Genomic DNA, 20,971 nt, shown 5'->3' with positions numbered 1-20,971 from the left:
GTATTCTGCAATCAAGCCCTCACAGATAGTTGATTTATTAGTGGCTCAGCAAATTTCCTGTAAGTTAAATTAAATTTTTGAAGTAATTTTTATTCCCATGAGGCAATAAATAAGTATTTTAGATGAGTGATTTATGTTAAATTTGGCTTCACAAATAAAGTGTTTCAATGGTAAAAATTTCTGAAGTTCATAACTAGGGCAGCTATGACATTTGTAATAGTTTAAAAGCTTTTAAGTACTATGTTTTTCCTTTTACTGTTTCTTTTTAAATGTGATCCAGCCCCTCCTCCCTTCTTTTGCATTCTCTCTTCTCCCTGATAAAATAAGATGACCAAAAAAAGTGATTTGGATACAGACTCCTTTTATTCTCATAAATTGAATTATTTGCTCAAGCAGCCTGAGGATAGTTACAACGTGGGACTAAACAGGACCTCAGGAAGTCATCTAGTCCACCCCACTGTTCTGAAGCACAATTGAATCTATTTGGATTCTGTCTCATGTCTTAGCTATTCTCTGATGTCTCTACGTATTCATATTCTCCCTATAGTCTGTTTTTTATGCATAACAGGCTACAATGAAGTTCTTCCTCATTACATAACTCTGCCTTGCTGCAAATTATATCAATTACTAATTGCCTTAACAGGGAAAGGAATTAATGGTGTCTTCATTATCTCAACCTATTACGGTTTTGAAGGCTGTTCTCAAGCTCTGTACAACCTTTTCTCTTCTAAACCAGACAAACTTTATTTCTCACACTTTTTCTTTAGGCTGTGTTTTCTTAACCTTTCTCATTCTTGTTCCACTTAATTCTTTCCAACTTATGTACCCCTTCCAGTTAAAGCCTTGCAAGCACAATTATCTTCTCTATTTTACCATAGCACAGAAAGACATTTACTATTTTTAATGTAGAGTTGCACCTGGGATTTTTGCTCGGTTTGAAGTCCACTGCAGCTTTGTATCTTCCTCTGTTATTCACCAATCTCTCCATTTTATGTGTGTGTATTTTGCTTTTTACTTCTGACATTTAGAACTGCCTTTCTCTCTAATGAATTCTATTATTCATGTAACTTTCCCCATTTATCAGGTTTATTTATTTATCAGATTCCAGTCCTACTCTGTAGAGTACCTGCAAACCCTTTAGCTCAAAACTATATTCATGTACTCTTGCTTTCACATCCAGCTTGTTTACTGAAAATACTGAGCACTACTTTCCTAAGCTAAACATCTGTGAGCTGATGCCTCTTCCTATTCCATAGTGAAGGCTGCAGTCTGGACTGGTTTCTATCTATCTGCTGCATACATGCTTCATGGTAATTTCATTTAGACCATAGTTTCCCTACTTTGCTTACTGCCGCCCCATGGCACTGTGATGAAGACTTGGATAGTCAAAACGCAATTTCAACATCAAAATACTATGGTAATGGTTACTGGTGTGGTTTCCTTGTAAACTAATGACTTTCTTCCTCAATTTCAAACATTCTTATCCAAAGCTTCCATCATTTTATAAATCCTACTAATATTGAGTTTGGAGAAAATAAAAACACTTCCATATGTCCTGAAATGTTGTAAGATGTCCACTGTAGTCACACCACTACATCGTGTTCTTGATACCTTCTGTTTTGAAGTTTCAGGAGATGGAGGGAAGGGTAGGGTAATGTTGACTTTTCTGGTTTAGTATTAGTCTGGCTTCCTCTTCCTTTTCTCTGTTGGAGCTGATCTAAAGTAACTAAAAATCCAGCTGACAGGACAAGAGTGGCTCCTGCCATGTAGAAGCCTGCTCTGTAATCTCCAGCCATGTCCACGATCAGACCTGTAGAGAAACAAATGACAGCAATGTGATTGATAGAAAGCAGGATACTGTGAATTAGCTCAGCAGTGTGAACATATCCTCTCACAAAGGGAGTCTGCTGGCGACATACCTCTCTTGCAGCTTTCTACATCATAGAACATCACCCCATTACAGCATTTTAAAATTTGAAACACAAGTCATGTGTCATTTACTCATCGCATGTGAATTGCTAGTAAAAGAAAACGCAATACAGTTTGAAGCACTTTCCAACCTAAAACATGGCAGACAATGAAGGTAATGGCGGAAAAAACACAAATTGTGCAGCTATGTATCTGAGTCACCCCATGTTCTGCAGTGTAGCTGTCATCAGTTGCTACAATTTGGACCATAACGGTACAGCATGAGAGAGTCTGAAGAAGGAAAGGAGAAGCCTCTGCTGGAGACACAGTTGGAGAGGTTGCCTGCAGTATTATGGGCTTCCCTGTTCATCATTTTACAAAGCGTCACAGACGTTAACAAAAAGACGCTGTCTTTTAGGTAGCTTTAAGCCAACCGAAATACCTAATGCCATTGTGTACCACACTGGGAAAACCGCAGTATAGCAGCGGTCCTGCAGCAGTATATGCGGTAGCACCAGCTGCTCCATGGGTACAATGGCAGGCTCGTTTGTGCGCTGATGAAGGCTGTTTGCTTGTTCTCCCACTGGAAAGTTTGTCCACGTTTAGTGTACTCCCTAGCCTTTGTTCCAATATCAGTACTGTTAGACAAAGGAACTCTGAATCCAAATCTTTTAGATTTTTCTCTTAACGCAGGAGAGGAGAGGTCAAGCAGCACTTAGGCTTCCCTCCTCTTCTATACCTTCTTTTTAGCTTACCATATATACACAAAGGGGTCGAACTGGTCCCCCAGTAATCAGTACTACTGGCCAGCTGCTATGTAAATGTCTTCTTATCTTTGTATTTTACTCAGATCTTCCCAACATACTTTTGATACTGTTCTGTCTCAAATTCTCTATAAATCTTCCTGGTTCCTATAATTTTCAAAAATGAATTAAGATATTCCAGTGTTCGTTCTGACCCATTTGCAACATATTAGCGGTGTTATTATCACAAAAGTCACTGCAGTGCATGAGCAGTGGTCTTTGGATGAGGACTCAGATACACACTTTACAAGTCACATTGGTCATTTTTTCTGCCATATCCCTTTGTAAAGTCCCTACAGCTTGCAGCTTGTTTGTCTTGCATTTTTCCAAGATGACTTTGTCTCGTTGCCAGCCCATAAATCCATGTGCTGTCTCATTGTCTGCTCCCTGATCCCACTGTTTTTATGGGCTGCCTCTCCCATTTATTATATTGTTTAGCTCAAATGCTGTCTGAAAACAGCAGGCATCTCTGTGAATATCTCCTTGAGGTTCACATAGCCTAACGCTTCAAGCTGTTTGGTTTGACCTTCTGTGGAAACCCTCCCAACAATACCAGCATTTACGCAACATCACTAGTCTCAAATTTCAGTTTCTTCTCTGAAAGTATGGATCTGCTGCTTGTCCCAAAGGTGCCCTTTCACAGCAAGACTGTGGGAGTCCATCAAGTGGGATTCTATGGTTTTCAGGCATATGAACCCTGCCATTCTTCCCCTCTCTCCTGTTGAACAGGTACCTCTAAAACCACAGAGAAGAGAGACAGCAAGATATTTTGGAGAGGAATTAAACTGACTGTTTTTATACACTTCTTGGACCAGACACCCCTGAGCGAAAAAAGAGGGAAATATGGGTCCAGATGCAGACTTTTTCAGTGTGGGTTACCATTCCCCTTTCTTCTTGTAAACTGTATTTTGCAGGGTATTGTCTTAACTTACCAGCAAGAGGAGGCCCCACAAAACCTCCCGTGCTTCGAATGAGCATGAAAAGCCCTAGAGCACTGTCAAAATCTGGCATGCCTACAACATCTGCTAGCACTGTAATGTGAACGGCGACTGTTGTACCAAAGAAGAATCCATAGAAGCCAGTGAATATTGCCAAGGACAGGTAATTGTTAGCCAGTGGCAACAGCATCAGGGAAGTACTGATGAGCGTAATTGTCATTGTCAGCAAATGAACAGTTTTGGTAACGTGGAGATTGGCATACCAGCCACATAGCAGTCTTCCTGCAAAGTCCACCATAGCCAAAATGGACAGGAGGGATGCAGTCCACGATTCATCTATTCCCAGGCTGTAGCTAAGTGGAACTAAAAATAATGGAGGAACAAAAAAACTCATAGCAGCTAATATGCCAAAAATGGCATAAAGTACAAACTCCGGTTGCCTCACAAGCATCCAGTTGAAGGTTTTGTGTGTGATGGGAGGCTTATCTTCTTCGTCTATCCTAGATGCACCACTGCCACGTGGTGTCTCAATTTCAGAATGGCTCGCCTCAAGGAGGCAGCTGCTTGCCAGGGGTCGCATCAATATTCCACAGACACAAATATTGAGTTGGATGCCACCTATGATCAAGAGAGCACCTTTCCATCCATATTGACTAATCAACCACTGGAAAAATGGTCCAAACGTGAATGCAAAGGCACATTCTCCGGCACTGGCAATAGCATTGGCCAAAGCTCTTTTCTTGGAGAAATAATGGCTAACAATGCTAATGGCTGGTGTCCACGAAAAGGAAATTCCAAGTCCTGAAAAACACCAATACAAATAGCACCAGTTAGACACTATTGAAGTATTTTGTGGAGGTGGAAATTAAAGCAGTCACTGCTCCTACATTTGCAAAGTTAAAAACTGGTAAAAGAAAAACTCTTTTGTTCCTAGCAGAAGCATGAGTTCAGGTGTATTACAAGTAAGAGTATATTTGTGACATATATTCTGTAAGAATAAGCTGTATGTTCAAGCAATAAAGTATACACTATTATATTCTCACTGTGAAGTAAAAAAAAAAGTTGGTTTGACAAGTTTGCCACTGGGTGAGAAACCACATGGCCATGTGGTTGAAACTAGACAGATCTCAGAGTGTCCTTGCTGTCCTAATTAAGGCTGGTACTAGACCAGATTGCCAGGTTAAGTTGAGCTGTGTTCAGGATAGAAAGTGAGGGAGGACGTGAAGGAAGCTGGTGTATTACCTCTATTTGCTCTTCATTTTCTTGCACAACTGCTTTGAGCAGGCTTCAAACCTGCTCTAACTTACAGTGATTTTAATGGCTCCCTAGAAACTATTTGGGAGCCCAGGACTGCCAAAGGGCTCAAATTCCAGACATTTTCTCAGGCATCCAGCATGGAACTGGGAATGGTTTATTTTATTCCCTGCCAGCTTCGCTTCCTGTTCCAGGAAAATCTGCTAGCTGTTGGAGACAACTTTCTGGCCTGTTTTCACCTGGAGTAAAGGAAAGGATTGGAATCAACTGAAATCCTGGGCTTGTGTTCAAAACATAAGATTATTTGATAGAAAGTACAAAATTTGGGATCTCTATGTCCTTGTACTTCAGCACTCTTTAGGTTCTTTAAACCTTCACAGATGTCTAGGCTCTGAGTAAAAATTAGAACGCTTTTCATTTTCTGGTTGCATAAATTTTCCAGGTGAAAATTACTAGCATCTAATTATTCGCCTTCTTTGTCATTGCAGATTTCTAGCACAAATTCTTACTTCCAGAGTGGGACATGAAGGAAATGACCTTTAAAGAGGGTTGTTGGTTCTAGTTGCTTATAAAAACAAAACAGAAATAAGATTTTAAAACTCTACTGCTAGCACCCTCAAATAAGGACTCTGAGTTGCTGGTGAATGAAATCCATAAAGCCAGAAAGTCATACCCTGCAGGAAGCCAGTCGTTGCATACATCCAGACCATGTTGAGTCCAAGAAATCCTAGTGCCATTCCTGAAAAGGCCAAGAGTCCTCCCGTGATCACAACGGCCCGATGGGTGTATCGTACACATAGTGAGCTGGCAACAGGAGCTGGATCAGCAGCAAAATAGGAGAAAGATAAATACGTTAGGAACATTAAGCTGATCGACAGGACTGAACAATCAAATAAAGCACTTGGAGGAGAAATACCCTTGTAATGCTTGTCTCAAACAGCCTGAAATTCTGGTGGACGGGGGGGGTCAATCAAGATTTTAAAACTAGACCCTTGCTGATAGGGAAAAGACTGTCCCTGGGGCACAGATTTTAAAGTATATTCAAAATACGTGGACTTTTTTAAAGGGAGAAAGCATTTCAGAGCCTTCCTAGCAGAATACTTCTACTGAGTTTCATGTAAGGATACACCAGAGATATGACACAAATCCACGTAGCATTTTAGCGGAAGGTGAAATCCCAGCCATAGAATCTCTAGGTTAATCTATAAAATTGTATTATTGACAATATATTATTGATATGGCTGGCATGAAAACTTTCTGGAGAAAATTAATCTTTATCTTCCAGAGCTTTGCAAAATCATGTTTGTGGAATTGCAAATGTTTTATAAAGGAAAAAAAATTGAGGTTTATTTTGAGGTAGTATTTTTCCAGGAAATTTTCAGTTCATTTCTTAAATTTTTATTTCAGTAGTACAGTTTTTCTCAGCATACTGCAGGATCTCTTCAACACATGAGGGCAAAATTGTACCAGGTACAGATCTGACTTGGTACAGCAATTCCAAAAACAAACCACTGGTCTCTAGTCACTGTGTGGAAGCACCTGAAATGTTAGGGACATTTTTGCTTAATTAAGGATTGGTTACACTGCCTGGCTGTTTTTCTATCAGCATCACAGAGTTAGGAACAAGACCTATTACGGAAAGGCGCTCTCTGTTCTGTGGGGATGGATAGTTTTATAGCTTTTTTTTTTAAATAACCATGGCCACTAGAGGGTTCCCAAGTAACATCTGACACCATCAGTTCTCAGCGGCGTTTCGTAGTGCAAACAGGGAGTCAGCTCCCTACAATTTATTAATATTCTGGAAATTGGAGTTCAGAGATAAAATGAAATTCGGTTATCGAGGACCGTGCGCATGGTCACGGTCTGTAAGATATAGTGGAAAGGATGAAACCGGGTAAAACATATGCAGTTGGAGGTAGAATCTTACATATATGACGAACAAAAGAAGAGAAAAGTAGACTCAGGATAACAAGAGAGATCCATGGAAGTGCCTAAAGACAAGAGAAAGATTTGCAGTTGGAGCAGAAATACTACAAAAAAGCAAATATTATATTTTTATTTTTTTTTAATAGAAGGAGGAGAAGAAACAGGGAGAAACTGAACATGGGGTAGCAGGAAAAAGAGGGAAGCTAGCCACAGAACTAGAAATGGAGAAGATAACTAAGGTCCAGAGTCCAAAAGGATAAAGGGAAATACACAGAAAAATTACAAACAATGGAAAGGGATGGTCATCATAGCGCAAACCGAAAGGTGATGAGAGATGTACATCAGTACCAAGAGAAGGCCTATGTGTGTGATGGGGAGAATCCTTGCTGTGGTAAATTGAATAGCATGTTGGAGGTGCAAACCACAGAAGTAGAAGCATGTGCTGTCCTTCCACACAATACGCAGAGCTGCTGCTGAAAGGATCCAAATGGGAAAAATTAATAATTCACTGATCATCCTTCATGCTGAGCCAAATGACACTGAAGGTTTCCCAGAGGAACGTATTAAGAAAGACTAAGCCAGGCCACAAAGATGCTCAAAGAACTGGAGGCTCATCTGATCTTCAACAGAAAGTCTTCTGGTCCCTATAAATGAAGCAAAGGCAGGAGAAGATAAGGAAAATTACCTAGTGACCTGAGACATTACGACCTGCTATACAGAACGGGTTTGGAACATTTGGCCATCAAGCTGTATTCACTGAAAAAGGATTATTTTCATAGGATTTCAAAGGAAGAAAAAAAAATTATTGCTGAAAATTATAGCTGCCTTCTTTGAAGTACACTAGCCTCACACCTGGCTAGACAAATACAGGTTTGCTGGTTTATACTTGGTATTATTATTTAATATGTTCTAACCTTGATACAGTCCTATATAATCTAAATATATGGTAAAAAAACCCAAAACATTAAAAAAAAAACCAAACTAAAAACTCCCCAAAAAAACCCTAACACAGGACTTTGAGTTCTTTTATCCTCCTACATTGGCTATTTTTTCTCATTAAGTTCATATGCCTGAATGACAAAATGGTATCACAACAGGTCAGTGATAAGTCTAATTTGTAAACCAAATTGATAGATTCCCATTTATTCATTTCTGTAGTCTATGAAGTAGTCGTAAAAGCAAGTTGTTCATTGATTTTTCAATTAATTATTTCTGTCAGAATGAAACAAGCTCTAGTACTGCAAATCAAGCATCAAGGATAGCAGTTTATGGAACTGATTAAATCTTTTCAACTCATGACTTGCTTTATCTTTTTACTTTGACGTTGAATTACTGTTTTGTTCTTCTGAACACATTTTTCAAAGAATGATCAATTGCTCGTGATCTTTGGAAGTACTGCAGTTACAAGCAGTAATACTCAGGTGTGGACTGAGTAGGATGCATATAATTATATAATGTCTATGCAATGAGGTGTGTTCACAAACAAAATTATGATAGCATTTATTACGTAAGGATACTTACCTATTGCAACTATATATCTATATGAGAATACGTAGAGCAGACTTCACAAATTCTGTACAGTTCCTGCCTGCACATGCTTGGAATCCTCACCAAATGGTGAAGGATCATCCAGTTTACAAGAGCAAAAAGGATTCTGTGAACAACTAAGTTAAGAGTCAAATGCAGTATGTTTGATATTTTTCCCTCCTTTATTTGGTGAGATGTGGTATTTGACCTGATCCCACAGCTCATTGCCTTTGACTGGGATAGTTCACTCTCTCTTTCCTTACTCTCTGCTCGTGTGGCCGTGTCTTCCTTATGCTCTCTAGGAGTGAATGGATTTTTTGTTTAAACTAGGTGAGTTTTCTGTTAGACCAATGATTTGGAATCATTCTAAGGGGCAAAAAGGAGAGACAGAACTGTCAATACATGGAAGGAAGGGGGATCTTGGTGAAGACAAAAAGGAGAAATGGGGGGAAAGCAGACTGAGAGTCACCATTTTGGTAGCACATAGCTTATCTGATAGGCAGGATCACAGTCCTTATGTCTTAAAGTACTTCGAAAAAGAGACAGTCACTCTGAGATCAGTGAACTTGCAGAAACTGGTTTAAGAGCTTGATCCAACGAGCTCTGCAGTTCTTAGGATTATCTCCAACGAGTTTGATTCAAAGCCTGTAGGAAAACTGAATCAGGAATCTAGGTACATGAAGTTCTTTAAGGCAATCAGATTCCTGTGTATACACAGAGTTCTCATTAACCCATTCCATGTCTGAGGGATGGATACATTTTTATGAGAGGAAACAAATGCCAATTTTCTGTAGAGACAGAAGAAGGAAGTGGGTTTTTTTAAGAAGCTCTTCAAAATTTCTTGAGTAGTTAAGACATTAAAATAAAGTGATAGAGAAACACTTTCACCTACCTCCTAAATGAAAGATGGCAATAGTTACTGATGTGATCCAGGAAGTGGTGCTTGCAAGTTCATCAAAGTGCTGCTGGATTTCGACAAAGAACAGACCAAAAGTCTTGAGGACGGCAGCAGTGAGGCCCATCACCATGAAGGCTGACACCACTACAACCCATCCATAGCCACCATCTGGTGGATTGCTGTCTTTGGCCCGCATCTTTTCTAATTCTCAGATCTTCTCTCAATTGTTTTTTTCTGGGCTGGTAGGGATGGTGGTGAGGATTTTTAACAGATCTGCAAATTAGTAGAAGGCCCAGTGTTAATGAAATTAATTAAAAGATTCTAGGAATAGCTTATGCAAGTAATTACCAAGTGAAAATATAATATGCATTTCAGTGGTTTGATTGAAAATATTACCTGGGAAACAGATGCCCCAGGAGACAGAAGGCAGAGTACAACGTAAAACAAAGAAAGTAAAAAAATGAAGAAAAGAAAAATATTCAGGTAACAAGGGTAGAAAAAAGAAGCATGCGGATGTGGAAATAGGAGAGAAAATGATGGGAAAAGAGATGACGCAGACACTAAGATTTTCAATGACAGGCCCAGGATCCTACCCATTCTAGTAACTTCAAGAACCTTATCCCACACACTTTCCAAACAAATACATTATAGTAAATAATTAGAAAATTAAATGCCTGACAGGATACCATAGTTTCTAACATTCTCTGGGCACTGCAATAAACTTCATGAACTTCAAAAGCATCAAGGCAGTTGTTTGTACCCACCAGCCTCTTGTCATGACCGCGTGTAGCATAATTATATTTGCATACAAAGCATAATTATATTTGCTAAGTTGCACCTATGAGTGGTACCACTAATGTGCCAGAATAAGAAGTAGAAAAAAAAGATTTCTAACCTTAAAAGGCAGGAAATCTGTCAGTTTCAATCTTCTGTGTATCGACATAAATGGAACTAAACGGAAGGTATTTCACTTATCTGGAAGTCTGAACCTAGTGGATTTCCCATTCCTGAAATGGCAGTCTCTCAAAGAAAGATTTCACCTTCCATTTGGCAAATACCAAAATGACATTTAAAAACAAAAATATTAAAGGTGAAGGTATTGACTATGAGATCCTCTCAACATTGAGATTGTCTATTTAATCCTTGCATAAGATCCAGGAATACTGCAAACCTGTTTTTTCTGTTGGTGCTTTGTCTCTAAAATCCCATGTGAAGTTGCAACTTTGACTAAAGAGTGGGAATGTATGAACGTAATACTAGGTCTTGTTGTTGTTCTCAGCAATGCTCTAATTCAGAACCATGACAATGATTTCTTAGTAATTCCAGTGGCAACAGGTCTCCCTGTGTAAACAGGATGCGTGTCATCTTGAAAATGGTATTCAGCATGTACCTGGGTGTTACTCTGGTCTCCGAGGCATGGTACGGGACGTCTGAACACTACTTGCACACTGTGAAACTTGGGAGCTCTCTGCCATGTAATACTATGGATACTAAAACTTTACATGGAAATATTATATAAAGCTGTGCCGTACAAAACTATGGAGGATTACCAAATGCTTAAAAATGGTCCCTGGCTCAGGAAGTCTCCAAGCTGCAAGTAGTCAGAAACTGGGAGGTATGACTTTATGCTTGGTCTGTTCTTAATCTTAAACATCCTGAATCAATATAGCTGTTTTTAGAGTGTGAGTAACTTGCAAGGAACACTGTGTAAGAATTCTAGGGTCCTCAATATTTGAGCATTGACGAACACTCATGGCTCCAGCACCTCAAAGCATTTCTGCCAAAATGGGGCACATGCTTCCTTGTGAAAGCATCTTATTAAAAGGCAAGCACATCTTATTAAAAGCATAACTGAAAAAGCATGTTTCCCCTTGGAAGTTTTGTGACAAACCTGGAGTAATCACGCAGTACACGGAGGACACAGGATCTGCCTGAGAGAGGGAAACATTCCTACTTTCTTCTTGTTACTTCACGGACACTAAATTCTGAGTGGGTATGTTGTACAAAATGCAGGACACCAAAAAAGACATGGCAGAGGAAGCAGCTAAGAGGGAGAACGTGAGCTAAAGATGGCTAAAGATGTACTATATTTACATTTATCTTCCCTGTGTGCAGCTGGGAAAGATGAGGGTTAAGAGAATCCATACCACTAGAAGCCATCCTGTACAAAGCAGCCGTCACTAGTCCTGTGATTTGCCCCACCTGAGGTATGTGATCTCAGGAGGACCTAAAACACTGCAGCAGGGTTGGGGAAAGAAGCCATCAGAGCCTTGTAGGAATCATGAGCAAAATCATTCTGCTGCCATGTGTCTGGCTCAAACTTTGGACTAACATGTGCCACTGGGCACATTTGCATGACAGACATAGCCAGACAGATTAATCAGTTGCACAAGGTCTCAGTCAACATGCTGAAAATCTTAAAACTCAGCCAAAAGAGAGGGAAGTTTGTGGTTGCCTTGTGGTTGAGGTCTATATTGAAGGAACCTGTTTTTCATTCCCACAGCTTCCGGGTGACCTCGAGCAAGTTGCTTGATCTTGCTGTGCCTCTGTTTTCACAGTTGTCAAATGCAGCGAGTACTTTCAAATGTCATGAATTTTGTGAAAACGTTAATACTCATATTAGTGCTCACACACAGAAAATACAGAAACTAGATCAAGCCGTAGCAATGTCATCTTATTTTGCTGGGATCAAGTGGGATGGTCATAATTTGTTTTGAGGCACTGAAGAACATAAAAAAGGATGCAACAGTCAGGCTAAATAAGCCTGCCTAGGCAGAGTGATACTGATATTACTGCACTCTGCATGGACATGCCTGGGCAAGGGATTATGATTTCTGCCGCAAGACAGGTAGGCGAAATCCTGCTACTTACCAGGCAGCACCCAGACTAAAACAGGCATGATAAAATCTACTGCTTCCTGACACCACCCAGCACCCTTCACCTTCATTAGGCAAACTCTGCCTTAGGACGAGTATAAATCAGGCCCTTATGCTCACAAGACTCAAGTGAATAGTCTTTTTCCTGAATGCAAATACATCTTTTATGTCGTAGCACAGAATTCAGCCTCCAGTCTCTTTTAATGATCACAGTGTTACATGCAACTCTAAAATGACATTACTATTTCAGTTGCATGAGTAACTAATGAGGTAGCTATCTTCCAGGAGCCCTACAGATTTGAAAGCAGTGCAGCTACCTACTGTAGGGAATTGCTAGAATGCCTGAACAGAGTAGAAGAAAGCGTAGATGTTGCAATGGGTGGGCATGTTGTTTCTGAGTCCATGCTCTGCTTTCTTCTCTCCTTCACTTGCAAGTGAAAGTTTACTACAAGCATGTAGTTGAGAAAAAACTAAGCTGAAAAACCACACAGGATCTCTTCTTGCTCTTAGCTATTGAGTAAGAGTAAATGGTAAGGTTTTAATGTCTTAATTTCCTCCTCTTGTCCTTGAAACTAACCTTTTAAAAGAAAGGAGGAAAAACCTGTAGGGAAACTGCACTTTTCTGTTGCGCTTGGCCACACGTAAGATCCCTCAAAGAATGGAAAGCCATGCCTGGAAGCATTAGCGTTCTGCCTAGTATCCCACTGACTCATACATCCAGGCTTTCCCATGGCAGCTGGAATGGACACCTTGTGAGGCAGGGGCTTCAATTAGGAAAGACACTGCTGACGTCTGTGCTCGGTGTGTGCATCACAAGAGCAGACAGCTCTGCAGGTAGTATCATTCCCCTCATGGCAAAGTTTGCCAGCAAGAACATGCAGGCAGAAGTGCAACCCTTATCTTTGCAGCTGGGTAGCTACAGAGGCACTTTCTGTGGCACTGGGGGTGTTACTCCATTCACGCTCTACAAGTTCTCCAAGCTATTTCTGCTTTTATTCATGTCAATAATTAAGGTTTATCAGACAATAATAAAAATAAATTACATAAAGCTCGCCTGACTGCTTGCATTTTAGGGTGCCATATAAACTTATGAAGACTGATACTTGCGTTACTTGGTTATCTTGTGTTCCATGTTCTAATTTGCTTTTTACAGAAGAGAAAATGTGTTTAATATATTTGCTGCACATTGCAGAACAACTTGGTGGTGGAATCAAGAGAAGACTGTCATTGCCATGAATTCTAGTCTTCTTGTTTTCATGCAACTCATACAATAAAGCTCCCCATATAACTGTATTCTCTCTCTCTTAGAGGCTGGGTGGACTCCCTGTGAGTTGGTGATACTTAGCACTTTGCAGAAACAGGTTCCCCAAGGAGACAAAAAAGGCAAGTATTAAGTTTTTCCATGCTTAGATGAAGAAATGTGACTTGTTGGTGGGGTTTTGGTTTGAGTTTCCAGTACAAGCATGGTACTTTACCTTGGATTTGGACTTACCAAAAAAAAAAAAAAAAAAAGAAAAAGAAGAAAAACACACTTGATGTACACAAAGGCAAAACTACTTTTACCAAAGGCTGATATTGGGACAGGACCACCAACTAGACTACCTTGAAGTAGGAACTCTTCAGCAAAATCAACTACATAAAACTAAACAGATTAACTAATATTACTACTACAACTACTACAACTACTACTAAAACTAAACAGATTAACTAATATCCTGTTTTAATTGTTGTATTAAAAGAAAGATGGAAAGAAAAAATGGAAATAAATTGTAATTTACGATGAAACTTTGCACACAGCCAGGGGACAAGTACTTCCTCTGTCACACTCAGACACCTTCTGGTCTTCATCTAGCACTCAGACTGGCTCTGCTCATGCTCTCATGCTGCCACAGCTTCAGCATTTGCTGCCACAAATACAACAGAGCTGTGCTGGTTGCTGCTCTTCAGACACAAATTCAAGAGGACCTCTTAATAAAATTCTGCTTTCTAACTTCATTAACATCATTTTAGTAAGAGCCAGTCTAATGAATATGATCTATAACACAATTTACTGACAAAGCATATCAGCATGGAGAAAAGGGGCTGAATGCTCCAAGCAGCCCATTTCAAGTAACAAAAATAAAGTCTAACATAAAGAAATTACCTTATTCAGGTAACCCAGGCTTGTATGGGATTTGAAGCTCTTTCTTCACCTTCCAGTTGCATGTAAGTTCTTGAGTTGTGCTGCAAACCACCAGGTCATCTTAATCATTGTTCCTTGTATGCACAGTCTATCTGAGCAAACCAATCTGTCTCTTCCAGGATGTGTAAGCCGTCAGATTTTATAAGAATACCCTCCTCCCCTCCTCAAAAGTTGTTTGACTCCACCTACACTCAGAAAAACAAAGTTCTGTCCTGATTAGAGATCAGAGAAAGCAAAATCAGGGGTGGGTGGAGGGAATGAGAGAAGGCTGGCAAATTTTATGAGATACCTGCACTGTCCTTGCGCTAGACTTGGACTGCTGTCCATAGTTTTTATTGAACTCAACTATTGGGCCAACCAGAAAGTTCAGAAGCATCAGCCGACATCAAACTCCCCAGTGTTCTGGAGCAGTTACTGCCAATGTTTGTTCAAATATGAAATTCATATGTGGCTTCTCTATGAGTGTGCTGTTGGGCAGATGTTGCTACAGCTGAGCATCAGACAGCCTCAGCAACTACAGAAATGACAAGAAGCTTGAATATGCTCTCCAGGTCCCAAGCCTGCAACATGGATGGTCAGAACCTTTCACCATATCAGAGCAGTCCCTTTTTTGCGTAATTTGGTTTTTCTTAAGGCACCCAAATTCTTTATATACTGCTGGATCTCGTAAAGCTTTTGTCTCCTAGCTTTCACTGCCTGTTTATTGTAACTGATTCTGTGTTTCCTAACAATTTGCCTTGCGCTAAGCTCATGGTGGGTAGAGCCTGCTATTGTAATGGCTGGGGGCAGTGGGTGGGTTGTTGCAGTAGTTTGTCACTTTTTGTAGTCCTTTCATTTACATGCTTGTGTGCTTACCTTGTGACTTGATCAGCAATCTGTGTAGCTTGTGTGTGCTAAGGGAAAGTATGAATGTACGGACTGGTCATTTGACTTGCATAACTAAGAAACAGAAGATATTTTGTATTTTTTGGCATTTTTGAAGTGGGACGTTTTTGAAGTGTGGTGACATTGTGATTTTTTTTCCCTGGGAGGACTCCCTAGAACTGTTTTGTAGGGCTGGAGAAGTCAAAAGCATGGCAAAGAAAAATTATGGGGTAGTTTTTGAAGTGTATTTCAGTGTGCACTGCTGACAGAAAAATTGCTGCCATCCCTTCTTCAGCTTCCTGCTACCATGCAGGGCTTTTATGCAGTGAACCAGACTAGTGAACTGACCCAGCTGGGCAAAACACTACGCAGGGGCAGTCCTCCAATTTAAAGAAATTCATTCATGTGTGCCTTCACAATGCAGAAGGCAGAAAAAAGTGGCCAGAAATTAAACTTGGCAGGTGGGGATGCTTAATCCAGAGGAGAAATTCACATGGCAATCGTAGCACAATTAGTATATTCACATGCCCCATAAAGCTGTGAGCCTAGAAACTCTGCCTTATAGACAAGGTAAAGGAAGGTGACTTCAGTAGTGCCAATGAGGAACAACAAGTGAATTGTGGACTTAAAGACAACTTTTCAGAGTAACTTGTCAGCAGTGACACTGGTCACATCTTCCTTCTTCCTTCCTCCCCACCCTGGAATGAGTTATGTGCTATGTTGCAGCACAGCTTCTGTCTAAGAAGCCTGGGAATCTGTGAGCTGAAAGATGTCTTCATGCTGCACTTTCTTATACTCTGATTTATATAGACTGGATAGGTATGTCTGGTTCTTTCACAGGCTTATTTTCCCTCCCAATTCTGTAGGCCTGCATTACTTTCTGGAGCCTCACTGTGGAAAATACAAACTGTATAGCAATTCTGTGTGCATAAATGGATGATACTAGGCTATATTGTCCAGCCAGATATGCCTATGACAGTGACCAAGCCAAACAAGACTACATTTCTTACATAGTTAGAGCTGTAACACAGATGGAGAGAAACAGCAATCCACACAGATTTTGTTGATCATAGCAGAGATGAAGCTTCTCTGGACAACCTGTGCCAGTGTTGTACCACTCTTGTGATTTTTCCCCCTTAATATCTAATTTGAATTTTCCTCACTGTACCTTATGACTTTGGCCTTGTGTCCTTTTCCTGTGCCACTCAATGGAAACCAAAAGACAATTCTTTATATGTCCACTGCAGGCCCACAGAGCGTTTGGTATCCATTTTAAATGCAAGAGATGTGTTAGTACTTAGGAATCAGACGGTAAAGCCAGCAGTCAGATAAGAAGCAGCCTTTAAAGATTAACAACCTCGAAGGTTTTTCTTGTATCTGGTAAAATATATGAGATAAGAACAGGATTCTCTGTAGTAAAGAGTCTTGGAAAGACTTCCTTGCAATTTCAAGTTTGTTATTCATGAAGAATATTTATTATTGCAGTGCTGTGTGATTTTTTAGTCATGGAAGTTCAAGTCAATAACAAAAATAATAATCTTTGTAACAGTTCATCAGTAAAACCATCAGATTATTTTTTAATATTATATTCACCAAAATTAGAGATTATGTGCAAAGGAATATTGTCACGGCCTGTCATGACTGTGACTTAAAACCAGAATTGTCTTATTGATAGTACACTGAATGTTCACTTTCTACAATCCTTCCTACTACATACATTTACTTTTTAGTCATATCATTTAGTTTGGGTTATCCAGAACTACTATTATGAATTACTACCATAGCAGCTTTTGCTCATCTGATGAGGCTAAAATATTATTTTCACAATTTTCTGTCAATGTTTGGAATCTTTATGCTATACCTGCAGCTTTGTACAGTACTTCTCTCTAATCATCTATTGTTTTTCTCCACATTTTACATTTCAAAACTAAATCTAAGCCCCTCTCATTTCTCCTTAAGACATAAAAAAAATGTAGACTGCACTTCCATAAATACTACTTACATTATTTCTTGTTTTGCATTTAAGCATTTTAGAATACTCTGAAGAGAGCTTTCAGGTTTCCATGCATACATTGGAGAAAACAGGCATCAAGAAGAGTCACTTCGGCTCAGATCTTGTTTGTCAGCTCAGCTTTTGCTATGTCCAAGGGCTAGCTTCCACTTTAAGTGCTTGAGTAAGCACAAAATATGTTCATAGGTAGACTGCTACAAGAAATATTAGGTGTGAAGTGAAATGAGAATCTGCCTGGAACATCTGTACTTATGAGAGTAACAGTGATTCATAATTAGGAAGAGATTATGCTTAAATTCGGTCCAATCAAGTAATAAAGAATTATTTAAACATTCAGGAGTTAGCTGTGTCTTGGCTTTTACTGTTGGGCTTGTAGAACAAAATTGGCAATGGTTTAGACAGAAGCTGGCTATACATGCTTTTTGAAATGCCTTTTTCTCAATGATCTCAAAACTGAAATTAGTGACTGTGTTCTCTGCTGCTGTAAATGGTTTCAGCTCCATTGATTTCAAAGTTATTTCACCTTTCACCACCAGAGAACTTCTTCACTGATTTCTCAATTGAAACAGGCCTGCTTTTGAAGAAGATACACTATGTCTATCTATTGGCTGTTGAGTATTATTGTAGTATGTATAAGATGCAGTACATATAAGAAACAGGTCTCTGGAGTGTAGTTCTCATTTAAATACACTTCACAAATGTAAAAGGCGAGCCTGCCACAAATGCATGCAGAGCCTGGCAAAATGTCCTAGTAGTCAGCTGTGCTCAAGTGGAAGGACAAACAGCTTATGAAACCATTCCTCCTGCATTCATCAGTCCTTGGTGGTGATCATGCTTGTCCTCCTACCTGGACATACCAGCTCTTATCACATACACACCCTTTTTTTACTGACCAAAGCTTTCTGGGAGCATTATGTAAACAGATAGTAAGCCAAGATAAAATATTGGCAGGTCACGTGACTTCTCAACTAAGAGAATATTTATCAAAATGACTGAATCAAAATAGCTCTATCTTTGGTTTGTGGTGTTAAATGATGGCTGATGAAATATGGGTAGCCTGAACATGAATTGTTTGAGGACTGTGTGTATGAGAGATGTCAGCACAGGAACGAATTGGGAAACTACTATGGAAGAAATAAACAGGCTGACATTACTGTCAAAACAGCTGACGTGGGATGCTAAACCAAAATGGGTAAGAAATGTACGTGAATGTGGGGAGAGTTGAGGTCTTGAAGGAAAAAAAGAGATTAATCTTGCTGTGATTAGAGAAGAAGAACCAGGGAGGCAGCTCAGTTGCATAATGTTGTTAGGCTGATGAAGGAGTTGATTTCCGTGCTTGTGTTCTGTGGAGATGGGATAGCTGGCAGTGATAGCTGGCAGATATCGCAGGGGCTAAAGAGCAGAAAGAGGTAGTAATCAAGCAACTGAGTGATTAGGGTTTGGCAGAAGCTGTCAGACTGTACGAGGTGAGATATTTAATAGCTAAATGAAGAATAAATGGCTTATATTTGGACTGGGTTCCAGTTATCCTATTATCAGCGTAGCAAATTATTATTAGTTTAAGATTGACTGAACCTTTCCAGGCTGTGAGCAGCAGAAGAAAAAGCCTTCTGTCCTGAAATCACAGCAGAGGGTGCTGACTACTCCCCTCCCCTCTCTCCAGAATAACACCAAGCCCTGGCCTCACCTTAATAACAAAGGGAATGCTGAGCCTGCATGGAAAAGAGGGCAGAGAATCCACAGGAAAGGGGGTGACATAGAGCTTGAACTGGCTACGAAGGGAGGGTATGCCTATCTGAAGAAAGGTTGTTTGTTTTGTTTTTTGACAAGCAATAATCAGTTCATTTTCTCTATGTAATTACTGGTTGTGATTACAGCTCCCATTACAAAATAACAGGGTAAGAAGGAGAGAGAGCACAGAAAATGAGTACTGCTAAACAGGGAAGAGGAGAAAGCACTGCTTAAGCTTATCAAAACAAAATAGTTAAGTACAGTGCTGATGCAAACAACAGTCTACCGGTGCCCTATCAATCTACAGACTGTGGGTGGTTCTTCCAGTTCTGAAACGAGTGACCAGGGTTTAATCATTCTGCTTTAATTACGGGATGATGGCCGAAATGTCCAATTCTTAGGTACGTCTGGAGTGTTGATAAGGCATCTTCTGTCCTTATGTCTTGGGAAAGAAATGGACACGTTTGGCTAAATGAGCCCTAAATGTCTTCTGGTTCATGTCTGGGAAATATTTTTACAAGGATTCAGCTGAGAGCACAGACATAGAGGGATATAAACTCATTAGACTCCCTGTGCCATTTTCTTAAACTAGACTGCAATACACAATGCCATCCATGGCTAGATGCTGGGTTGTGGAGTTATGTGATAAAGTGAGGCAATAAAGACCAAGACGAAAAAATGCAAACTTCCTTAACAGCATGAAGTGTGCCTGCATAGAATTTCTCAAAGTGAACAGCTGCTTATATCTGAATTGAATACAGTCTACACAAGACTGCCCTGTATTTTCACAAGGATGGATTCTTGCCCTGAGTTCTTACACTATTCTTCCTGGTTTCGTTTTCAAGACTAGCGTAGCTACAGATAATGAAGAACACTTGTTGATTCAGAGCAATACCGAATGCTTAACAAGTTTGCAAGGCAAACATGTTCATGTGGCCCACCTCTGGTGCAGTACACAGAACCAGAGGTGGGCCATAGTTAAGGGATGGGGACTGGACTGTGGGTACTAATGACCAAAAAAAAACCCTTGAAGACAGGTTAGAAAATTGATTCCATATGAGCTTCCAGTTACAGCATTGTGGCTATAGGAGTGAGGTGACCGACAGGGCTATCATCCAATGCCTGAGGGAGGAGTGAAGATCTAGCTCCATTGCAGCAGGAGGGCTCAGGTGCTCAATGGTCCAACACTGGCTTCAGTGCAGGGTACCAAGATTTTTCCAAACCCACAAGTGTCACTAGGAAAGGCTGACATAATAGGCCCTGGAAACTCAGGACACAAAATCTCGTTTCTCCTTCTCACAGGGTTTTCTGCTTCCTGCTGAGTCCCAGCTTCACTGAAAGCTGGTACAGAAGATTCTGCCTGCCAGAGAAGCTGTGCGACACTGAGTGGATGGCTGGAACATGCTGTCGTGACAGAAACAGACTCCCAGAACAGTTCAACAGAACTGACACTTCAAAACTGTGGCATCGTGCTTATGTTAAAGCAAACAAACAGCTCTGCCTCCATGCAGGGTAGCAATTATTTTACCTTTGTATTTGGCACTGGTGTAGGTGTTGGAATACTACTTCTTTTGGTTCAGCAATGCAGAACAGTTACTGAAAAACTGGAAATCACTAGAGCTCATTTAGGAGGAGGATGAAGGGATGAGAAAAGTAGCAGCTTATAAGGCTCAAGCTTGAAGATGAATGTCAGAGGAGTCTTGATCATGATGTATTAATACCTACAGCAGACCAGAAATCTTGTAACAAAGGGATTTTCAGTTTATCAGTCAATGATGTAAGAGGATCCAACAAACGGAAAACTGAAGCTAAGAAATTAGTACCACAAATAAGTCACATTTGAATGGGAAAGATGCCTATGGAACAATTTACAATTTGATGGATTCTTCATCATGGTTTATTTTTAATCAAAACTAAATGATTTTCTGAAGATGGTGTTCTAGTTCTCTTACCCTAAATAGATAGTGGCCTTAACCTGCAAAAGGTTCATATTTGTATCTGTTTGTTAAACAAGCATGCTGTCCTGCTATAATTTACCTTGGTTTTGCTACTA

General features: G+C 40.0%; 1 protein-coding gene across 1 annotated transcript; it reads right to left on the bottom strand.

The window, feature by feature from the left end:
• Positions 1 to 1,583: 1,583 nt before the first annotated feature.
• LOC141735782 (monocarboxylate transporter 13-like) lies at positions 1,584 to 10,007 on the bottom strand. The gene is made up of 4 exons (XM_074568940.1): positions 9,249 to 10,007; positions 5,577 to 5,720; positions 3,644 to 4,450; positions 1,584 to 1,810 (listed from the first exon to the last, which is right to left on the bottom strand). The coding sequence occupies exons 1-4, from the start codon at positions 9,448 to 9,450 to the stop codon at positions 1,584 to 1,586; spliced, it is 1,380 nt and encodes a 459-aa protein (XP_074425041.1). The 5' UTR covers positions 9,451 to 10,007.
• Positions 10,008 to 20,971: the final 10,964 nt, after the last annotated feature.

The sequence above is a fragment of the Larus michahellis genome, chromosome Z (genome assembly GCF_964199755.1).
Source record: "Larus michahellis chromosome Z, bLarMic1.1, whole genome shotgun sequence".
In the NCBI taxonomy this organism is placed as follows: Eukaryota; Metazoa; Chordata; class Aves; order Charadriiformes; family Laridae; genus Larus; species Larus michahellis.
This window is presented reverse-complemented; position numbering and strand designations above follow the sequence as displayed.

Coding starts and splice junctions, on each gene's coding strand:
- LOC141735782 (XM_074568940.1), bottom strand. CDS start 9,450: ATGCGGGCCAAAGACAGCAATCCACCAGATGGTGGCTATGGATGGGTT. Junction 5,721..9,248: donor TGCCATCTTTCATTTAGGAG/GTAGGTGAAAGT, acceptor CTGCTGATCCAG/CTCCTGTTGCCAGCTCACTA. Junction 4,451..5,576: donor AACGACTGGCTTCCTGCAGG/GTATGACTTTCT, acceptor GGTGTTTTTCAG/GACTTGGAATTTCCTTTTCG.